Below are 19,400 nucleotides of genomic sequence, written 5' to 3'. Positions count from 1 at the left end.
CAAGTGAATACAAGGCATTGTCACTAAGACGACTGACTTGCAAGTTTATTTTTGCCTGAATTTCTGCTCATTAAATAGCTTCAATACCATAAAGTACAAAAGCATGCTACTACTATGTCTGAAAATATCTGTGTTCTAAACAAAAAAAATATCTATTAGCTTTACATTTAACAAAGGATTTAAAAATAGGTCCTGATCAACTTACTTTCCCATTCTTGATTTCTTCTCGAGCTAGCTGCACCACCCTCTTCACTTTAGATGCTATGCAAAGGTACTTGAAAAACCTCTGATGGGCTGACCAAAACTGACCCCACATAGACTTTTTCATTCGTTGTTCTGCATCGATAAGATCGGCTGCTTGTTGAAACCTCTCTCTAGCACTGACCCACTGAAGAAGAAAACGTTAATTGCTTTACATGTCGCATTTCAAGGCTACACAGGTACATTGTTTAATATCCAAATAAAGACAGAAGAGAAGTTTAAAGTTACAGTACTATGGGACTCTGCAGGTCAAGGAAACTCTTCATACATCAAGGCAAGCTCACAAAGAAAATAACTATGGCTTAGTAAATTCAGAAGAGAATTACTCTCATAATGGAAAGCAGATACATTTACATTACTACCAATGCAAACATACACAGCATTTTCTAATTATCTAGTTTCTCCATTAATACAGTCAGGTTAAAAAAAGCAAAGAGCACTGCCTATAGTTAAGTACAAAGCAAGATCCCAAGGAGAAAAAAACCCCACTGCCTTCGTTTCTACATTTTGTTATACCAATTGTTTCCAGACTATGTAAAGTAAGCTTTGGACCCAAGTTTAGTGATTCTTTTAAACAACATTCATGAAGTGCTGTTTTAAAGTTGATGTTATACACCTGCCAAAGATAAGTTTTAATTATTGTAGCTATACAACATGAATAACGAGTCATCCTTAAGCACCTCTTAAGCAGGTAAAGACCCTGCTCATTTTAATCTATGTCCAAGGAGTAATTATTTTTATCTAATACAGCAGTGGTAATGTACAAGCAGGATGTACACTCAGAAAAAAAGACACTCAGCTTAGCATATGGACAAAACAATTAAGAACATGAAAAAGATAACCAGCGGGTGAATAAAGGAAAACATTAAAGGGAACCACAGCTTCACTGTGTTTGATTTGATCTGCCATGTGATTAAAACTACCGCCCTGTACTGTTTAACTACAAGCACCACTCCACCATACCGCTTTGGTGAAGAAGTGCATGCAGCCTGTCTAATGTTTTGCAGCTTGTTCTCAGCTCAGTTGCCTAAAGGGGGAGGACTGGAGCACAAAAATATGACCAACAGGTGAACAGCTTTATCTTAGGCAAGTGGATCTGGCAGATACTGGAAGATGCACCCAAACCCGCAGCTTTTATGACTCAGAACAAGAATTAACAGCTTCTGCCAAGTCTTAAATGGAGAAATCTTTATACTAAAATGAGACAAGAAGATGCCATTCCTGTCTCTCAACAGGCTATTTCAGGAGCATTCAAGTTTAAACCAAGTAACTTCAATCTCTCAGAACTCAATACAGAAAGCAAATTTAAAAAGGCGTTCTTACCAGTTTCACAGATTTATTGTACATTTTAACATATTCCTGTGAAAGCAGAACTTCATCAATTTTGAAAGTTACACCTGAAAAACTCAACTGTCTTGCTATGTACATTCCTCTCAGCTTCATATCCATAGCAACTATTTCCATGGCACCAACACCTCTAAAATAAAGGAACAAATTAAGTCAATATTAGAATTTTCAAGAGCAAGGATTTGTTAAAAACACCCTCAAGTACTTTAGAAGAAAATAGCATGATTACAAATGTGAAGGAATGTGTTTTCAAAATCATTAGTACTGTTTCGTTAAACACATCAAATCAGGGGGTCTTGAAATTTAGCCTTCACATAAAACTGTATCACTGCCTCATGAGTATTAAGCGTATCCCAAGAGGTGTAAACGCTCAAATAGTTACTTTTTCCCAAGCGACCTAGCATGCATTAGGAGACAGTACCTTACAAACTGTAACTGGATAGTGAAGTTGATCCAAATATATAACAAAATCTTGCACTGCAATTTTATAAACTCCACTGAAGATTTAAAATAATGAATACAAACTGTATTAAGCTATTCAGATTTATGCTGATATGAAGATAATTAAATTAGTAGGTAATTTAAGTTCTTTTCAACAGCAACACACCTTTAGCAATACCAATAGCACAGAAGTCAACTGCAAAGCTAACCTACTCACAAGCTTGGGCCTGTAATTTCGTTACTGCTCAATTGATACGTACTCAGTAATAAAGCGGAGACTACACTTGCACAGCCTAGAAAAATCATGCATCATGTAGATGGTATGCAAGAAGATGCATACTAAGCCCTACTGTAGTATTCTGAAGTGTTCAAAATTCTTTAAGTAGGCAAAACACAATATATTAAGATGCTCACCTACCAAAGAATGTGGCAGTTGCATCTTCTACCGACCTCTCACATTTAGTTTTTTTAGTAAGTTTGAAATACAAAGTACCTTGCAACAGCACACATAATTCTTCTGAACTGGGTTCTTATGCCAGAAAGCACAAGAACAAGACTTCTTCCTGTTAAACCGCCTAAGCTGAATGCATAAACATTAGAGGGCTTCTGCATATAGTGAGACATCAACTATACTGAGCATACTCAGTACATAGTGTATTTTCATGATAAGCAGCAAAATATTTTCATTTCATAACACCCACGTTTTAAGAGGGCTATTTTCCCAGGAAGCTTCTAAAGCTCTCAAATTTCTGTGAGCAAGGGAAACTTCCCATTTTTTACCACATAAGATGCATTACATTTCTGCTAGATTTAGAAAGTAGAGTCAGAAAGTTCTTAGTGTGACAGGACGAGTTTGCAGAGGACTATGAGTGAGTGAAGACAAAGGAACTAGAAAGCACAGTCAGCCACAACCATGTGCATTCTTGCTATAGCTCTTTGAAATATTACCTTCTTTCAACAGCCTGAATAAAGTCACTGAATTCCCTAAATGGAGTTCCTTCACCCCATATTCCAAGACGGTTCATATATGCCATATTTCTTGGCTCAGATGCACCTAGGAGAAGAACACACTCTGTACCAATGCCAGTAAAAACACAGACACATTTAATGCAAACCAAGTAGTACATACCTGTGGCACTAGCATAAACAACCCTGGCTTTTGGAAGTTTATTTTGAAGTTCCAATACAGCCAGACCTGTTTTTGTTGGTTTTGATGAACCAACAGGACACAGATTCTTAGCTTTATGACACTCATCAAATACAATCTGACCCATAATTAAGGAAAAAACTTTGTCCCACTTATTTTTAGAATGGAGAGCTAAAAAGGAAGACAAGAAAATCTGCTAATTACAATAGGGGGCAGCAGTAAATTGTAAACTGAAAAAGACACTAGTCATGTTTTTTCCACTAAAAACTTTAGGAAAAATATTTCGCTAGTAAGTATTTAAGAGCACAATTACCAACACTTGAGTTCTTTAAAATGCTGTTGGTACTCAAAAAATTTTTTAAAGAATTAACTGGTAAAAATTTCAGTGTAAACTTAAGGTTCTTAAACATATTTTAATTTTGTGTTCATTATAGAAAAAGCAGAAGCTTCACTCTTGTACCAGAGTTGTGTGGCAACAATATGATGGTAATAGATTTGGCATGAAGTCTGTAAAACTTCAAGTCTAACGTCAGAGCATGCACACAAGCGATTACTGTAATGAATAAAGAACAAGACCTAAAAATACCAACAAATAAAAATACAAGATTGTCTTTAAAGATGTCAGCTTAAATAGCAATTTGGTTACAGTCAACTGAACTCCAGATAAAGGATACAACTCCATCAAAGTCTTCACCACACCAGTGAAGAAGCTGCTTTAATCTGGTTTTGTATTTACCACCAGACTGACTTTCACCAATAAGAGAAGAATAGGTAGCAAAGATGACACCTTTCTTCACACTTCCATTATGCTTGGAAGAAATTTTCCCGTACTTGAACTGCAATAGAAAGATAAAAGTTACAGAAATTATTCAAAAGAGATCCCTCCTCAAACCCACCTACCATATGATTAAGGCATGCTGGGGGTCTTAACCTTAAGGTTACACTTTGAACCACCTGTATCCCTACATCACGACTAGGGCACAGCTGGCATACGGTAACGTGGCTAAGGGGTTATACAGGGCCTTACTTAAATACAGACTTAAGGAAGACTAGATCAGAGGCCTCAAAAGATTAACAGCCACCTTCTTCGACTACATGGTTTCCTTAACTTAAATACAATTAATATTTTAGTTTCAGTGCATCCCTTAGAGCTAATAGGTCAAGTGTATTTACAGCTGCTACCATAAATGACAGTTTCTAAAGCTTTGCTGTATTTTAGAAATTAAGACTTCACAAAGCAACAACACTAACTTAAAACAAACTTTAACTTCAGTGATTTCAACCAGTAATCACACTTCACAATTTATCCAAGTGGCTAATCCTGAGCAGAGGCCCAGTCTGCAAAGATAACTGCACATGCTACTGCTGCTTTAATAAATTACTGAGAAAGTCTATTATTCAAGTATTACATACAAAATGTATTACATATAAAATGTGCGCTGGGAGATAGAAAGGGAAAAATTCAAATGCTACAGAGTCTAAAAGATTTAAAGAATATTTCAACTTCTAGAAAACACTCTACTAGTAGTGCCAGTAGTGGCTTGAAGAGTAATGTTTTAAAAAAAAAATCACATACTAAGACTTAATCCTACAAGGGGCCTATTTACATGATTAACTTGAAGGACTGTGGTTCTTCATAAGATTAAGGCCTGTCAAACAAGACCGACACAGCAAATTTATTGAAATTAGTACATTCTTGCTCTTAAAACAGTCAACATGCACAACTTGTCACACAAGCGTACCTAAAGTTTTGCCTCAACTGTACATAGTAAAAAGTTTCCACACCTTGTTTAATGAATGAACCAATATGTTTTTTGCTCCAATATCTCTCAAATCTCTTTCAGCATCGTATTTCAGATCATTTGACACGCTAAACCTGAAGATATAAAACAAAGCATATGTTCTGTAAGTTACAGCAGAAGTTCAAAAAGCAGTTGCTAGAACATTTGTTGGAAGACAGATTACACGGAAGTTAAGTACTACAGTCACTACAGTGACCGCTCTAACAAATTCTGACACACTTACCAGACTGCTCTTTTTCTGCCTAACAAGTAATTTTCATAGATTATTCCAGCTATGGTCCTTCCTTTTCCTACACCAGCACCATCACCTATCAAGAATCCAGCTCTGTCTCCATTGGGCAGGAATGTTTCATGTTGCTGTAGGAGAAAGAACAAAAAACTTGTACCCATTCTCCAGAACACATGACTGTGAATTGTCAGAGATGAGCAAACATAAGAAACATCCTACTGGATGAGACCAGTGGTCCACCCAGCCAAGCAGCCTCCCGATAGCAGGAAAAGGGATTTTTTAGGGAGAGCACGTGAGCCTACCTGCTTTATGTGATCCATTCTCCCCCTTCTTCCCTCAGCACCTAGAACTGCTGTAAAATTGCTGTACATATCTGACTAATTCTTTTAGTGCTTACTACCAGACCGGCTGCTTTTTTTAACCCACTGATACGCACCTCTACAGCCTTTTGTGGCAGCAAGACCCAGACATCCACTGCCTGTGTAAAGAAGTGTTCTTCTATCCATTTTAAACCAATCTCCTATCAAGTTTCACCAAGTTCTGCTTTGTTCTTGTTTTGCAGGATTCCACTGCCTTCTTGATTACGTAAACCTTGATTTCATTACCCTTCATTTTTCTCCTCTCCAGCCTGAGGCATCCCAGCCTTGTTAGTCTCTTTTCACAAGGCAACTTCTTCCCTCCTGTGACTGTTTTAGTCGTCCTCTAACTTCACTACCTTCCTCCCTGACACGCAGAGAGCTGCATGCACAACATCTGATGTGGGCCCACTGAAGTTTAATACAGCAGCAAAATAACACCTAGTCTCATTCTCTATACCCTTCCCAATGATGCCAAACAGCATTGGCTTTCTTAGCCTGCTGCTACTGCAGCAAGTTATTTCAGAGAAATAAAGATAATGACTAAGATGTCCTTCCTGAGTTTTAAGACAGTTTGAGATCAGCATCATGGAAGCGGTTTAGACAAAGCTTTTCCTAGGTGTATTACCTCACATTTATCTGAACTGAAGCTCACCTGCCTTCTTGAGTTGAACTTCTCAACTTCTTGAGTTGCCTTCTAATGCAACTCAAACCTTTAAGCTCTTAATATTTTACCTCCTTGTAAAACTGACATAGCTGCACTTGTCAGATAGTATTTTTCTTCTTAAATTCTACGTTAGCTTTTAAGCTGTACTGATGTCTAGCATACCTGGGCTGCGTAAGTGATTGCTTCAAGTTGCAAAGCTGACAACCAGCCACTATCAATTGTTTCTTCCGATATTGACGTCTGGTACCACACATCAGGAGGAGTTACACTGGATAATGAGCTGGTTTCCACTACTGGATCAGGATGACGTAGACCAATTTTTACTGGTTGAAAAGGGAGGGGGAGGAAGGGAGAAGATGAAAACATAATACAGAGTTCTGTTGCTGCAGCATAGGTTTTATGTTTACCAAAACAAATTACAATTGTCCATTGTAAAGGCTGAACTCAACAACAACTATGTTTCATTGCAACAGTACATCAAGTGTTAAACAAACTGCATCACATTCAAAGGAATACATTAACCTGAATTTATATAATTGCAATCTTAACTTTGTTTCTCTTCTCACCACCTTCCCCCAATTTTTATGGAATTAGATAAAATTCAGTTCATAAAAAATTAAAGCATTTGTGTACTCAACATGTTTGAGAAAAACTAGTCTGAACCTTGCCTTCCCAAAGGCCAGAGGCAGCCTCAAGATGCCAGAATCACAAAAGCAAAATTCTTCTCACTATTTATATAGTGCTGTTTTTAAGTAATATGAGAGAAAAGATTTAGAACAGACGTGGTTTAATTGCTGACAGATCTCAGTGACAATAAAAATTAACCATTTAGCTACAAACTCCACGCAAAATTTTTTGCCTTGCTTTTACAGCACGTCAGCAATGTACCTAGGAAACAAGGTAACAGCTTTTTGTTACTGATTACAATAAAGAAGAGAAAGGAGAAAAAAGAGGAGATAGCAATTAACAGCAGTGAAAGACTCACTTTTTTAAAAAACAAAACCAAAACAGCTCTAAGTCAGTCAGGAACAATGCAGGGAGAATGTGCTCAGCGTAATTTCACACCAAAAGACTCAAACTAGATTCTTAGTGTAGCAGTGACCACTTAATCCCTTTACAAAATTTCCTCTGCTGAGGCACAAAGCATCTTAACACAGGTAAAAAAAGACTGATCCTGGTTCATCAATCATATTTCTGAAACAAGTACTGCTCAAAGATACACTAAAGAATTCCTTTTCTATTAGAAAAAAAAAAATCTGCGTACCTTCCAAAACTAAGCGCTATAGAAGAGAAAGTTTTCCTAGGAAAACCCACCACAAATTCAGGTCCTTTTTACTTGATTCAGAGAGTAACCTATCAGGTTTTTTGGTTTTAGTAACTACAGAAGAGTAAATAACAAATTAGCTCTCAAAACATTTCAGCCTTTTGACATAATAAAACTTTAGGTCGTACATTTTATTGGCATATACTCAGCGTAAGTTTCTGCGTGGCCCATTTCTTCCTCATCTTCTTCCTCAGGTTCTTCCTCTTCTTTTACTGCTGGCACTTTCTAGAATAGAGAAATACCTGCATTAGTCACACAGCACATAGAGTATTAACAATGTCCTGGAAATTAACATGAGAAATGAAATGAGCACAAACTTGCACTTGAATGTTTTCACATGACCTAGATGAACCAGTGAGGAGCAGGGAAACTACAAACGGAAATGTAGATTTCTTACACTCTGAACAACCCTTTGAAGACACAAAGTCAGGGAACTTCCTCTGCTTTGCAAGGAGATTCAAGTACTCCAAACTCACATAAGCAGAATTAAAAAAGAAACACTTCCTACAGCATTTTAAATCCAAACCACGACTTAAAGAAAACTGCCTTGTAAACACAACAGCTAGTTAACAGCCAAAACCTAACTTTCAAGTACTCCCATAAAGTCTCCTGCAGTTTCACATTCATTACATGATTTTAGAACTTAGGGGAATAGTTTAATAGTCACAGTTCTATCCAGTATTCTCTGAAACCTGACAGTTACCCATTGTTTACTGTGATCTTGATCAATGTAAATATATGAATATTTTTAAAGTACTCACTAAATCAAAAATCTTCCACAATTACTAATTCATTGTTTAATATAAAAAAGTAATCTGAAAATCCTTCTGTATGCCAGTCACTAAGGAGCACTGTTCATCGCAAACTTTAGCCCGATTCCGGCTATCAGTGAAGATGCTGAAACTCAAGTGTTTACAGCATCAGAATGTATTTTTACTACATTTAGAAAATGGAACGATACTCAATTTACATCTTAAATCAAACCGCCCAGAAGGTCAGCCATGCTAGAGAAAGTCTTCCAGTTTCCTAGTTGCTAGTTATATGAATGGGGATATTTTAAAAGAAATGTCTTAAAACACAGAGCAAGTGATATGCTTATCAGCTTTAATTGGAGCACACCCTTCTTTGTCCATACAACGAGGTTCTGTTAAGGACAGTAATTTCTTGAAATTGTCATTTACTATACAGGTAGTTTGCGCTGCACAGCTGTTAGTTTTAGTCATCTAACCAAGTATTCATCTAGTGGAGAAACTAACCTTTTGAACAAACAGATGCACTCGATAATTCTACCACACAAAGGCATATATGAATAACTACTGAAACTAGTCACAGGTGGCTGAGGCAGATAAAATATACATTCATTTGGCAAATTAACCATTTGTACTACTTACCATAGTAGGTGAAAAACTTCTCATTTTAATATCATTTATCCATATTCTTGCTACCTCTTTTGTGGAAGCCTCCTTCTTCACTGCACCGTTGCTTAGATCGGCTACAAAAGAAAAGCTGTGTTTTACAGGAATTCCCTCCAAACATGGACTCAAATTAACATCCTTCTCTACTAATAAGCTGGAAGAGAAGTTTAAGATGTCCAGTAGCACACTGATGCTTCAAGAACACAATACTTTTGTCTAAATTAAAAAGCCTGAGCAAGGAATTAAATCCTGTTATTTCTTTGACTGAAGAAACTTTCCATGCAATACCACCACATCTGACAGTAGGTTCAGTATTTAAAAAAAAAAAAGTATTTTGGACCGTCACCAAATCTGTATATCATCTTTAGAAATACTCCATCTTGTGAGCCTTTGAAGTTTAACAAACCAGAAAGCCCAGTGTTTCAACAGAAATGAACCTACCTGGTCTGGTGGCATTTACCACCTTAGGAGAAACTACAATTATTTCTGTAAAACAAAAAGTCAACACTTTGGACTCAATTGTTTAAAGTCTTAACAAGATCCCTTAAGAGGACAATTTATTAACTTTTGTGTCCTCAGCCACATTTGGAAGCAACTGGCAATAGGTTTCAGTACAGAACTAAAAAAATTTACACAAGGATAGATGTAAAAACGTTGAAAGCAGCTGTCAAGCTTCCATCATGTTGATGGTCAATGCATGTAATAATTGCTTTTTAGGGCATTTATGCTAAATTTAAGACAATTGCACAAATAAGGTTTTCCTCAAAGAGCCTGCATAATTCAACTTTTTAATATTTTCCAATCTAGGACTCCTGCTGCCTGAATTATAAAAGACCATGCTTCCTTCCAAGAGCTTCTCTGCCCTTGAATTTTCTACAAGTATTTGTCAATTTTTTATAAGCACGAAGAAGGATCCAGAAACACAAGCACACAAATAAGATTAGAAATGCAGTTCTAGAAGTTGCACGTCTCCTTTTTACTTAATACAGAAGCTACAGATTCAACTATTTTCTGCAGCTGTGCCACTACAACAGCTATTGTGTATTGATGTTACCTATTACTTATGTGCTTGTGTGTTTTCATTTAGCACAAAGGGGATAAGTCAGTCCCATAAAACCTTCTCCCCCTGCTGCTCTTCACTCCTTTACCCCCCATCCCAACTTCAGTTGGTGTCAACTTCAATTTTTGTCAACCACTCTGTAACAGAAAGCAATGAAACAAGGAGGCACATTCTTCTTTTTGTTTCAGTCCTGACAGCTTCATTTATTGCGCACGCTATCTGCATGTGAAAAAATAGGTTACTTCCAACCCCGCCCATAAAAATCAGTAAATCTTATTTCAGAGACAATGAAAATATTGTAATCCAGAAAAAGCCTGCATACCTTTCAGAAAAAGCAGCAATAGAGGTATCTTCAAACTCAACTAGTCTGATCTTAACCCCATGCTAAAACCAGAATAACTTGAAAGAATCAAATCATAAAAATACACACACGTGCAGCTCTTCCCGTATATTGAGCTGACCATGTAAGCTGTCCACGTATCAGAAATAACCTCAAGAAAAGATTATGAAAGGAACCACAAAATGAAGATTTGGAGCGTGGTAACAAAATACTTGCGGCATTTAAGTTAACACATTTAAGAAGTAACATGGAAACAAACAGCAGGTTTTTAGGACTTAAGTTTTTAAACACAATAGATCTGATGCCTCCCACAAAACACACAGGGACAGAGATGCTCTTTCCTAGGGTGTTTCTGTAAAGCGTCTCCTATCATAGGAGTACTAGCACGTACTACAAATCTAGTTTGCAAGATGCCAAAAAGTACTCATTTGTCATTGTTCCACAGCAAACATACAGTAGAAGAGAAACTGATGTAGACTCAAGTAAGATGCTAAATTAACTTCAGTAATGTTCATGAATTAATTTTACCAATTTGCCAGCTGCACTCTAAGATGTCATTTTCCTCATTCCTTGCAGTAAATCAAAAGCTTTGATTTTTTTTTTTTTTTTTTTAAAAAGCCTGTTTTGTATTACTTCACCCTGAATTCTAACACTATTAAAGTTAGAATAGAATTTATCAGGTTTTCTGGACCATTTCATTTTACTGCAATATTCTTACTCATCAATGAAAATACAAGATGTGCAAAGATCTTAATATTATATTATTTCACTATTTGTCTAAAACAATTATGAAGAAAGAAGAAAACTCACTTGCTGCTGTTGCTACTGGTTGGGCAATATTAGGAGGTGGCTTCAATTTCATAAGTTCATTAAGACTGTTATTCTTTAGCAGATCTTTCAGCTGAATCTGGTCCTTTGAAGGTGTAGTGGTCAAGGCATTGCGTACTGCTGGTGCTGCAACCGAGGGTCGAGTAGTTGTGCTGGTCTGAATGATTTTTGCTACAGTGATAGTCTGCCTCGTAGTTGTAACAGGTGTTGTTTTTGTCATCACTATTGTAGTCCCCAAAGTTGGAAGCTGATTTATTTGATTCAGCACAAAGGTTGTGGTAGATGGTGGTTGCTAGCAACAAAGAACCAGGGAAATTTTCAGAAGACAGCAAGAAAAAGCAGACTTTATTAGCCTTTCATCTAGAGCATCTAGGAGTCACCAGTTTCTAAAAGACTCTTGTAATAAGAAATGTCTTCGCATAACGTGCTGAAGATGCTAGAGTAATTATCTTGTGGTGCAACAGTCTCAGCAAGAAGTGCCTATTTATCAATGTATTGCCGTACGTATTTTTGAATGGTATTTTTAGATTTTATTTTAAGGTAAGGGAAAGGAAATAAAAAAATAGGATGAAGGATTCGTCACCTAGACACAAAACATGACTACTACAGGTACAGGAACCCTGAGCTGAAGAGAATTTCCAATATATAAACTAACTGCACAATTGTCAGAGTAAGTAGCTTGGGTTACTTAAAGTATACGTGCAGCCTTTTTCAGACACACTGCACTACATCCACCTTCCTGTACATCTGCTTTTTATATTCTGATTTCAGGTGCAACCACCAGACTATGGTGCTCAGAATTATCTGCAGCTAGAAAAGGTGCTACACAGTTCGGGTACAGGAAGCAAGTTTACACAACCTCCCTATCCCCAGAATTTGCATGCAGGGGAAGTAAAAGGCACACGGGACACCTCAAATTTTTTTCTACATACTGCTTTGTCCTCTTTTGTGTTCCTTGTCATAGAAATCATATCAACCCACGGGTACGCTCAGCTTTCACAGTCTTAGTACAAGTAGAACTGAGACGATGGCCAACTGGCATTTTACAGTCCCACCTCTTCTGTTACATTTTACTAATATACTGTATTGGGTTTACACGGCAAGGTTTTGGTAGCAGGGGGGGCTACAGGGGTGGCTTCTGTGAGAAGATGCCAGAAGCCTCCCCCACTTCCGATACAGCCAGTTCCCCCCAGCTACAAGACGGACCCACCACTGCCCAAGGCTAAGCCAATCAGCGATGTTGGTAGCGCCTCCGTGATAACATATTTAAGAATGGGTAAAAACTGCTGCACAATCAGCAACTGGGAGAGATGAGTGAGAGTGTGTGAGAAAAACAACTCTGCAGGCACCAAGGTCAGTGAAGAAGGAGGGGGAGGAGGTGCTCCAGGCGCTGGAGCAAAGACTCCTCTGCAGCCAGTGGTGAAGCAGGCTGTCCCCCTGCAGCCCATGGAGGTCCACGGTGGAGCAGATATCCACCTGCAGCCCATGGAGGACCCCATGCTGGAGCTGGTGGATGTGCCCGAAGGACACTCTGACCCCACAGAGAGGAACCCACACTGGAACAGGTTTTGTGGCGGGACCTGTGGCCATGCGGGGGACCCACGCTGGAGCAGTCTGTTTCTGAAGAACTGCACCCCGTGGAAAGGACCCATGCTGGAGCGGTTTGTGAAGAACTGCAGCCCGCGGGGAGGACCCAGGTTGGAAAAGTTTGTGAAGGAGCTGCTGGAGCAGGGGAAGAGCGTGGGGAGGAAGGAGCAGCAGAGACAATGTGTGATGATGCTGGGAGTGAAGTTGAGTCCAGGAAGAAGGGAGATAATTTCTCATTATCCTACTCCCTTGTTAACTGGCAATAAATTAATTTAATTTCCCCAAGTTGACTCTGTTTTGCCTGTGACAGTAATTGCTGATCTCCCTGTCCTTATCTCGACCCACGACCCTTTCGTCCTATTTTTTTTTCTCCCCTCATCCAGTTGAGGACGGGGAGTGATAGAGCAGCTTAGTGGACACCTGGTGTCCAGCCAAGATTAACCCACCACATACACACATACAAAATCCTGAAGTACCAGTTCTTACCCGAACATTTAATAAGGCTGGAGTTGATACAGTCTCTGGTTCTTGTTTCACAGCAGCTGTGGCCTCAGTCTCCAAGCCTAGTTCTAACGCACTAAGTGGCACTGACTGCAGAGGAAAGAAAGTAAGCGTCAGGAAACACTCACATTAACAGGGAAAAAACCCTTAAGACTAAATATCCACCCACAAAATGGAAGTTAATGGGGAAGTCCTTAACTGTGCTCATCAACAAAGGTTTCACTGAAAATAAAGATCATCAAGTGGTTGGTTTCACATTCAAAGAAGTTAAACATACAACACCTTGTTAGTTAACTGTGGAGAAAATGTAATTAGTTTTGTGATGTCACTGTTCAACACACTACTGTTCCCAGTCTCTGAAATGCAACATAACCATCTCTGAAATGGTTATGTTCTTGCAGACTGAATACTGTCATGGAGCTTAGACACCATATGATAGTACACTTTTTGCACATTTTATAGGAGAGCAGCTAGACTTCAGTGATATTAGAGTTCTCCATGGATACATGACAGCACGCCCCCATTTAATGTCCAGAAGTTAAGTATATTTATGTTTATACTGACCTCAATAGTGCATTTCAGATTGCTTTTCTGTATAAAAGTTTAAAGTCAATTAGCAAGTCATTTTCTAATCTCAGTACTATGAAGCAAGAAATGTATGAAAACTCCCCATTCTTTAACAACCACGTGCTATGGACACCACACCCCCCTCCACAACACATCAAGTACAAGCTCTTATGTCCTCTAGCAAACGACTATGTTCTTGTTTTAACCTGCTGAACAGCTGGAGTTGGTGCTGGATTTGCAAGAACCACGTCCGGCGAGTCAATATCAAATAGATCATTTGGACTGATTCCACTCTCACTCAAAGCAGCAAGCAACAGATCCTGTCCTGGCTCCACCATCTCTAAAAAAATTAGAACCATAAATACAAGTTACATTTAATTTTTATTTATTTTGTGCACACATACACACTCACATTTCAAGTTCCCTTTCCTGGACTTAAGGGCATACGCGATGCAGTCTCTTGTATACAGAGTTTCACTTTCTAGATTTGACCCAGCTCTTTTGTTCATTTGCAGATTTTTCCTCTATTTTGTTTTTTTAAATCTCTTCAATATACCTACCACATTTAGAAGCAGGAAGAATGAAATAGTTTACTACACAAAATGCTATCATATCCATAAACTTAAAAAGCAAAAAGATGCCTTTTCTAGTCTTCATCACACTACATTTTTAAGCATTACAAGAAATACCAAGAGGCAGAAATGGTGAGAGTGTATTATGCTAACGATACATCTTTGTCAGTGAAACATACTGCACGAGGGAAGCACAATTAAAACTCATTTAGTTTATCTTGTAACAACAGGTTAGTGATAAAAAGCTTATAAGGAAAGCTTTTATTTCTTGCTTGCCATTACATTAGGTAGCAATTCATTCACTGGAGAAATTTTGTTTTGCATAGTGGAAAGAACAAATGTTCCACTATTATAGTATGTTAACTACATATTAAATAGGACACTAACATCAGGTCACAGGCTCCTTTATGTGTAGGCCAAGCAAAATTAATTTCAAAGAGTTATTCTAGACAGTTTAAAAGTTATTAGAAAAGCTAAATACTCTGTTTTAAGATGAAGACAGGAGATAATGTGTTTTGCTTCCTTAAGAAGGAAGCCCATTTGCCCTAGTACTAAGACAAAAATTAAATGAGCCCACAGAACTTGAGCTATTGCTTATATATTCTAAGATACACCCCAAGTAGAAATTCATTTCACTGATTCTCCACACCCCCCCGTAACGCCCACTGGTAACAAGCATCAAAAGCTAACAAAGCTGAACACCTACTCTAAAGCCGGTAAGAGGACAAAAATATTTATTGGCATTTTAGATACACTCATTCACAGTCTCCAAAACCGCATTCACTTGCTTATCCTTCTCTATATGTACAGCTAAGCCACATCCAGATGGTTGGTCGCACACATTACTTAGCGCATTTGGCAGAACAGGTAATTCTTGTAATAAATAAAGCCTCGGGCACTTAATTCTTATTCTTCCTAGTTTTAGTCTGTCTAACAGTAGGGAGAGACCTTCTTTTAGTGGACTAACGCTGAGATGGTGGCACAATTGAAGCAGTGGATGTAAGGTACTGGGACAAGGGGAAGATATACTTTTAAGTATCAAAGACTGTACTACCCAAAAGAATACCAAAGCAAGAAACAGTAATTGGTGGGACTGCTACTGACCTCACGCAATCCCATTAAACACCACTTGCTGTGTCAGAACTAGACTCTGCTTTTTTCTTTTAAAAAAAAAGGCATTTGAGGTGATCAGATAAATAGCAGAATGGCCTGGTTTGTAGTTATCAGGTACAAAAGATATTAAGAAATATTAAGATATCTAGCAGATTTAATTAACATGGCAGCTCCTTCAAAGGATGTCACCTCCCACTAGTCTCTCTCCTAGAACCCTGAATGGGTCAAGAAAAACAAGTAAGAACAGACTGTTAGCTCTACCTTTCAGAAGGATTAAGCCTCCTGTCTCAAAAAAGGGGACTACACATATATATTAATTGGGTAGGATAAACCCTTAATTTTCATCAGACCAAAATACTAACAGCAATCATATCTAAGTTTAGAAGCTTACAGCATTGTTTACTAATTAGAAACAGGTGAGAGGAGAAATAGTAAGTCTGCAGATGAAGTTTTAGTTTATCAGTACTTTTGGTGTTAGGAACTTCAGAGCAGCCATTGAAGGTGAATTCTTCCACAGAAGGGGAATTACCACAGGTTACCCCATCAAACCAGCAGCTCCAAAACACTTTAATATCATAACTTTATGGTATCAATTTGGGAAAGAGGCATGAGCACTCTCCCACATAGTGCAACACCTTTGCTCAACACGGCCAAATAAACAAAAATGTCTACATGTACAAAGGACAACGTCAGTTATGTCTTATTTAGTCTGCAAGTAGTTTTGATCACGCCATCCCTAAAAGAAGGTATGACTAAAACTTGGTTGAGAGGTAAGCGGCTATACTGAATAGAGGCATGGAAAGTCAGAAGCTTGGGGCTGTGTATTTAAAAGAGGACTAGAACAAAAAAATTACTCAAGATAACTTCTAGTCTACTCTTGTAATATATGAAGGAAAGGCTCAACTGTGAAGTTGAGACTCAAAGCAAAACCAAGGCTAGGAAAAAAAACCCATGCCAACACCACACAAAACACACATCTTCCCCAATCATCCTAAACCAGTGCCACAACCTATCAAGTCTGTTTCAAGTCAAGTTTAACATATCCACAGTGACACTGAACTCTACATTTTTAACCTTTAAAAACACGATGGCTTGGATATCTTAAGTCAGTCTCACAGAGTTCAGAAAAAAACATTCATCGCAGTAATACTTTAATTGCTTACTTCAAAGCTTTCACTAGATGACTAGTGATAGAAACTAGTATAGCAATTCCTACAATTCCAGAGTAAGTATCTTCAGTTTAGAAGCACCCCTTTCTTAGCAGGGCTGTTTTCACATAAGAAATCCCCCAGCTGCATCTCTCATGCTAATCCCAATTTTAAGTCTTAAAAATTAGCGGTTGCTAACAATCCAGCAAAAAGCTAAGTAAAACAACAGCAATTGTTTATTTGTCCGTCAGACAGTTTGGACAATGAAGTTTGACTAGTTTCACTTATTTTGTTTCTGTACACTAGGAACAAAGCTGCATTGTTTGAAACTGGAACAAAAGGAATTCTGAACTTCTAGAATTTTTACATTAGAAATCACTGAATACTTAGCACCAATTTTAGGCTTTATAAAACTTCCAAGCACCACTGCTGCCCTCCCCCCACCCTCTAATTTCTCCTTCCCCCCCTATAGTTTTAATCTAGTAAGGAAATTAAACGAGGAAAAAAAAAACAGGAGAAGCTGCATTGTGATAGCTTAGTTTATTTTTTGTGACATACGCTAGTCAAACCCAAAACGTTATCAAGCTGAAACAGCTCCATAATCTTACAAGGTAGGAGGCTCCTTAGTTAACATAAGCGAAAGCGACTTTATCAAGCTCTGCAGCTCAGCTTTGGCAATACTATATAAGGACCTGTTTGCCACATCTTAAAAATCTCCAAAAGAAAATACTTATAAAAAAGTTGTGAATATTACAAGCTGTTCCCTGAGCATTTCACCAGGCGAAGAACTGTTCTGAGCATGCAGAATCTTGCAGATAAGGTTGTCTATGTTTAGTCAGGTTGTCCAATGTCACTGAGCAAGAATCAACCTGTTAGATAAAACTAAAAAAAAAAATAAAATTTCAACAGCAGTAGTATCTCAATTATTTTCTTTGTATTAAGAAAAAAAATATAAACTGCTGCCATTTCAAGAAGGGCTATCAAAACACACCAAGCATTTCTGTAAGGTGCTCTTCTGATGAAGAATATAGCCTGCAACTTTGATAAAAAGACAGTTTTGCTACTACTGCACATTATGTAAATAATTTCTGATTTAAAGATACAGAACCAGAACACCATGTTTAATATTATGTCATGTATCCATGCCAACCTGGCTCTCTCCCTCCCTCCATTTTAGCTTTGGTACAAAGAAGCAAAACAACAAAAAAAGAGATTCTAAAACACATGTCAAGCAACCCGCTCTCTATTTCCCCTAAGAAAAATAATGGTAGAATCCTAAACAATGGAAAGGCTTTTGATTTTTAGGTCTGGGAGCTACACGTTGTAACACTGTATACCTAAAGCACTTATTTAAAAATCATAATGACCTATAGTATCACAACTTAGCCCAAATCAAACATCACAATCAACTAGGCACGGCTACTTCCACACCCTTCAGATATCTGGCCTCTGTGGCATACCTAACCTGCAAACTTAGGTTTTAATGCTTGGCCTGGGACACTAATGTATTTAATCAACTCTTGTTCTCCTTTTATTGGGAGGGTTTTTCCCACTGGCTTTCCGAGTAATACATGTCACTTGAACTATACTGGAAGCCATATAAAATATCACAGAAATTCTGCAGTGGTAGAGAAAAGACACATACGTCCCCCAAATTCTCTGGCTGTCTAAACTATGAGCTATTATCAACCTAAACATTTCGCATCTCCATTTGCAGCCTCTCACAACAGAGGTGTAAGGGCTGCTAACCCCCAATCCCACAGAACAGGATTCTCTGGATATCCAGATGGGTTCTGCTCATCTCGCAGCTTTCGGCTCCAGAAGGCAAGCTAGGTAACAACAAAAAAGAAAAAACCCAACCAACCCAACCCCTTCTGGTCCTTTCCAAGTCATCATCCAATCAAAGAGTAAAACACTAATTACTGAACTTGCTCATCCTTACGTGCTTTAACCTCAAGACTAGTAGTTAACATCGCATTTAAATGTACAAAGTTAACTTTTGATTTTTGTGAAAACGATTCCAATCCTGTAAAAAACATACCAGTTTTTCAAACGCTGGTTACCTCTCTAAAGTCAGAGCTTGTAAGGACATGAGGTACAGTTCACGATACTGTGGTATTCAACTCTGCCTCAAAGCTCTGACTGTTTTATGAAATTCACAGTAGTCAGGATACACAGTCTAAAAATGTGAAATTCAGAAGTTGTTAGAGAGTCTAAACAATGCAATGATTTGGCATGAAATCAGCTTCCAGACTAAATGGTTGGAGGTGATAATTTAGCCAGTAGCAGAAGTTTTAACCCAGAAGAGATGAGAGCAGTATCTGAGCACTGAACCCTTCCTTAGTTTTGGCCTGGGAGTCAGTTCTAGGTATATCTTGAGGCACAAGAAACGCATTAACCCTATCTGCTACCTACCTCAATAGCTTTTAAGTAGCTATCAGCCAGTTTTGACACCAAAGAACTTGTCTGGACAAGACGACAAACTGCCCACATTTTATTTTTAAAGACTAAGATTGCATTCAAATATAACATATCATGCCGGTAAGGAAGATACAGAAAAACAATCCAAGCGTCATGCCGTTAGACAACTTCTGCCATAGTAAATTCTTTGCTTTACATCATCAACTCGAGTTTTTCAGTTTAGGGCAGAAAAAAAAGCTTGCAAAACATTCATGTATGTATTTAAATAATTTTA

At 38.1% G+C, this 19,400-nt stretch overlaps 1 protein-coding gene across 2 annotated transcripts in view; it reads right to left on the bottom strand.

The window, feature by feature from the left end:
- The window catches only part of SBNO1 (strawberry notch homolog 1), a 32,977-nt gene that overhangs the window by 12,069 nt on the left and 1,508 nt on the right, over positions 1–19,400 (bottom strand). For both annotated transcript variants that reach the window (XM_076352895.1, XM_076352896.1), the window contains exons 2-14: positions 14,079–14,212; positions 13,291–13,395; positions 11,200–11,509; positions 8,966–9,066; positions 7,703–7,799; positions 6,413–6,573; positions 5,222–5,355; positions 4,982–5,072; positions 3,871–4,032; positions 3,179–3,314; positions 2,998–3,103; positions 1,585–1,738; positions 206–388 (exon numbers count right to left, since the gene is read on the bottom strand). In XM_076352895.1, the coding sequence (XP_076209010.1) occupies positions 206–388; positions 1,585–1,738; positions 2,998–3,103; positions 3,179–3,314; positions 3,871–4,032; positions 4,982–5,072; positions 5,222–5,355; positions 6,413–6,573; positions 7,703–7,799; positions 8,966–9,066; positions 11,200–11,509; positions 13,291–13,395; positions 14,079–14,210 (1,872 nt within the window). In that variant the 5' untranslated portion in view covers positions 14,211–14,212. The remainder of the gene's footprint in view (positions 1–205; positions 389–1,584; positions 1,739–2,997; positions 3,104–3,178; positions 3,315–3,870; positions 4,033–4,981; positions 5,073–5,221; positions 5,356–6,412; positions 6,574–7,702; positions 7,800–8,965; positions 9,067–11,199; positions 11,510–13,290; positions 13,396–14,078; positions 14,213–19,400) is intronic.

This window comes from Aptenodytes patagonicus, chromosome 15, assembly GCF_965638725.1.
Source record: "Aptenodytes patagonicus chromosome 15, bAptPat1.pri.cur, whole genome shotgun sequence".
Taxonomy (NCBI): Eukaryota; Metazoa; Chordata; class Aves; order Sphenisciformes; family Spheniscidae; genus Aptenodytes; species Aptenodytes patagonicus.
Note: the sequence above shows the minus strand (reverse complement) of the source record. Positions and strands in the feature narration are given on the sequence as shown.